General features: G+C 40.7%; 1 protein-coding gene across 1 annotated transcript in view; it reads right to left on the bottom strand.

Moving 5' to 3' along the window:
* Nucleotides 1-4,423, bottom strand: part of LZTFL1 (leucine zipper transcription factor-like 1) — a 14,392-nt gene that overhangs the window by 9,080 nt on the left and 889 nt on the right. The window contains exon 2 of the mRNA XM_006868851.1: nt 2,190-2,384. Coding sequence (XP_006868913.1) covers nt 2,190-2,384 — 195 coding nt within the window. The remainder of the gene's footprint in view (nt 1-2,189; nt 2,385-4,423) is intronic.

The raw sequence follows: 4,423 nt of genomic DNA, 5'->3' as shown, positions 1-4,423 counted from the left end.
ACAAAACACCAAAATATGTCCCATGAGGAGGGGATAGTCTCTTCAACAGATGGTGCTGGTAGAACTGGAAAATGATATGCAAAAGTCTGAAACAAGACCTTCACCTCACGCCATATACAAAAACCAACATGGATTAAGGATCTAAATGTGAATCCCAGAATTATGAAGGTCATCAATGAAAAATTCGGAACAAATGTGAAGACACTAATGATGGGAATACATGGACTACAAAAAAGTGTTTACAATGAAGAAGTCACTGGTCTTGCAAAATTCTATCATGCAATCTCCAGCAACATTTCTATCACCAAGGCCTTATTTTCCAAGTACTGATCCTTCCTGTTTCCAACCTTTGCATTCCAATCATCAGTAATTATCAATAAATCTTGATTGCATGTTTGATCAATTTCAGAATGGTAGAATTTTTCTATTTCATTATCACTGACTTGAGTGGCTGGTATGAAAATTTGACTACTAGTGGCAGGAACTGGTCTTCCTGGTTGTTACTAAGTGACGTTGAGTCGATTCTGACTCATAGCGAGCCTGTATATGTCTTCCTTGTAGGCATATGCGTATTATCCTATTACAGACAGTGTTGGACTTCAAAACAGATCTGCTTGATATGTTCTTTTTGATGATGAATGTGACGCCATTCCTCTTCAATTTGTCATTCCCAGCACAGTAAACCATGTGATTGTTGGATTCAAAATGGCCAATACCAGTCCATTTCAGGTCACTAATGCCTAAGATATCAATGTTTACGCTTTCCATTTCATTTTTGACAATTTCTAATGAACTTATTTCACACATTCCATGTTCCGATTATTAATGGAATGTTTACAGCTGTTTCTCTTCATTTTGAGTTGTGCCCTATCAGCAGATGAAGGTCCTATGGGCTTTTCTCCGTTTGCATCATCACAGTCAACTCTTGCTTTGAGGAGGCAGCTCTTGCTCAGTTGTAATTTGAGTGCCTTCCAACCTGAGGGTCTCATCTTCTGGCCCTATATCTGACAATATTCTGATGCTCTTCATCATGTTTCAATATTCAACATTGTGGTGCTAGCTGATAGTGTTCCACTGCTACTCATAAGATTTTCAGTGACAAAATATTCAGTAGTCTGTTCCTTCTCTTTTATGGTCTGTCTTCATCAGGAAGCTCATCTGAAACCTGTCCACCACGGGTGACCCTGCTGGTATTTAACATACCCCGTGGCATCACTTCCAGAACCACAGCAACATAGAAGTCACCACAGTACGACAAACTGACATACAAGTGGCGGCCAATTTTATATGACTTAAAAAAAAAAAATTAAGTTCTTTGATATTGCTCAGAGTACAGACTATGCATGTATATCAAATATACTCATATGCATGTGAAAGTTAGACAATGACTAAGGCAGACCATAGAAGAACTGATGCATTTGAACTATAGTGTTGGAGAATACTGATAGTACCATGGACTGCCCGAAGAATAAACAAATCTGTGCTTAAAGTAGTGTAGCCAGAATGTTGCTTACAAGCCAGGATAGTCAAGACTTAGTCTCTCCTATGTCAGGCAAGTTATTACGTTATCTCTGGAGAAGGACATCATACTTGGCAAAGTAAAGCATCAGTGACTAAGAGGGACTGACGCAGTGGCAGCAGCAGCAGTGGGTTCAACTGTAAAGACAAATGTGAAGCTGGAGCAGGGCAGTTTGGTGTTTTGTTCTGGTGTGCATAGGGTCACCTTGAGTCAGAACCAACTTGACAGCACTTAACAATAACACAGAATATCATGCTCTATTTTAAAGTGGGTTATGCGTTGGGCTGTAAACCACAAGTTCAACAGTTCAAATTCACCAGCTGCTCCTCGTGAGAAAGAGGTTTTCTAATTGCATTAATTTTTGAACTGTTTCATAATCTTTCTTAGTTGACCTATCTCTAATGACTCACAAACAGCATCAAGCTCACAAAGATGCTATAATGAGTAAATGGTAGCCTGAAAAGCAACTTCATAAATCTCAAAGGCACAACAACAGTGGGGATGCAATCTTCAAGAGGACCTAAGAGACGACAGCTGCATTTTTCTGCTATCCTACCCAAATGTTTTCACACTCCAGCTATCAGAAAAAGCAGAAGCACAGCAGCTCACTAGCTTTTAGAGATGATACTTGGGTCTCTACTGTCATAATTACAGGTACAAATTTTATTACCTGTTTTCAAGCTCAGAGATGTCTGTCTGTAGCTTAAGGTACCACTTCTCAGCTTGGGAGAAAAGCTGCCGTAGAAGTAACACATTGGTGTAGGCAGCGTTGATGAGCTCAGACTCCACCTCACTATGAACCACGGCCTGTAACTCACTCAGGATCTCGGAGACCTCATCTACGGTGAGGGTCTCCTCCACCAGCCTGAAACACAAGAAGCCCACGTCAGGTCATCTAAGGGATTAGAGGGTCATCGTGAAAACCTCACTGCGAGGGACCTTTATTTATAAAACCATTAGTAAAAATTCCAATGAATTTTCAGTCTCTGTGCAAACAATTAAATTGTGACGCATACATTTTAATACCAGTGCAGTCTCAGAAACAATCCTAAAACTATAACCTATTTTTTTTTGACATTTTCATTTCTTTACTTCAATCGCTATGAGAATTGTTATCACATTCAATAGTTTCAAAAGGCAACTGGAAGGTATTGTTTCTCTTTTTTAAATTATTCTTTGGCATTTTAATAATTGAATAAACTATTAGCATGCTAGTTAAGTATTCACAAGGAGCTCTGGTAGCACAGTGGTTACGAATCGGGCTGCGAACCTCAAGGTAAGCAGTTCAAAACTACCAGCTGCTCTGCAGGAGAAAGATGAGGCTTTCTGCTCCCGCAAAGATTTACAGCCTCGGGAACCCTGTACAGGGTGGCTATGAGTTGGAACCGACTCCACAGCACATCACAACAACTGTTTAGTTTAAAGAAGATTTCAAGGGATACTTGGTTTAAGGCTTAGAGATTATTTCAGGGCAACAGTTTCAAGGGTTCATTGAGCCTCAATGTTTCCAGAAAGTCTGGATTTCTTCTGTATGGCATTCTCTCCTTCTCCATGCCTCTTGATCAGCAATCTTCTTTAGAATCTTGTATAAAAAGTTTAGTAATGGTCGTCAGGCTTTATCTAGTTCTCCTGATCTCATGAAAGGAGGCATATGCTCCTGGAGAGAATTAGTCACAGATTCCATTTCCTCTTCCCGACTCTCCTTCCTCTGCCATGCCATGCTCATGGAGACCAACTGCTATACCCTGAAGAGCTGTCTGCAAGTTTTTCAAGACGCAGACACTATATAATGAACTAGGAGGTAGAACAGAAGAACTAGAAATGATATCAGGAAAATTAACTGGGATGGCTCATGAAGCCATGGTCCTAAATCTCCAATCTGTGAAACCAAATTCCATTACTGCTTGGTTAGACATAAGCACAACGGCAGCTATTCTTCTCTGTTTGTTGTAAATTAGCCAATTCAACTTTTCACAAGTGTGCAACTTACAGCAACTGGTTGAACAACCACTACGCTTAGTCAGTTAGAACTTGCCAGCATAATAAATGGAAACTCAGTGCTTGTGTTAAGCTATTTTTTGATGCCCCAAGGTCATTATTATGAACAGCAATTACATGACCTATACTGACCACTGATGGACATTTTCTGGCCATCCTGCAGTCTCTACAAGTAATGTGATTTCACCTACTGGGGTCAAAGGTGCCCTGGTAATGTAGTGAATTATGGGTTGGTCTGCTAACCACAAGGTCAGCAGTTCAAATCTACCAGCAGCTCTACCTCAGAAACCTATCTAAGGTTGCTATGAGTGAAGTCGACTCTACAGCACATCACCACCGCCAACACCACCACCGCTGGGAGTCAGGAAACCAGATTACCAGATGAATGGATGAAGTAGACAATCAAATCTCAGGCCTATGACGGCCTCTGCTGCTCAAGGAAGTCCTTGGCTTTTTGACAGCTGTGGCTCACTCAAGGTCTTTCTCACTTGACATCTGAATGAGCCAAACCACTCTGATGTCCCTTTCTCATTCAGTCCTTTTCTTTGGTTCTCCTATAGTCCTCCAGGAAAAATGTATATTCACTGTGGACTTTAATTATCTTCAACTGTGGGTCCAATCAGACTAATTCTTACCTCTTGCTACAAATCAACTAACAGTATCAGTGTGGTCAGTAAGCTCTTCATGGTTTCCTTCTGTTTCCCACCTCAAGATATCAAACGATGTATTGCATTAGGCAAATCTGCGCACAAAACCTTTTTAAAGTGTTGAAGAGCAAACATGTCAGCTTGAGAAGTAAGGTGCGCTTGACCCAAGCCATGGTATTTCCAATAACCTCATATGCATGCGAACGCTGGACAGTAAACAAAAAAGACTGTAGAAGAATTGATGCCTTTGAGTTATGGT

The sequence above is a fragment of the Chrysochloris asiatica genome, unplaced genomic scaffold (genome assembly GCF_000296735.1).
Source record: "Chrysochloris asiatica unplaced genomic scaffold, ChrAsi1.0 scaffold00124, whole genome shotgun sequence".
Taxonomy (NCBI): domain Eukaryota; kingdom Metazoa; phylum Chordata; class Mammalia; order Afrosoricida; family Chrysochloridae; genus Chrysochloris; species Chrysochloris asiatica.
Note: the sequence above shows the minus strand (reverse complement) of the source record. Positions and strands in the feature narration are given on the sequence as shown.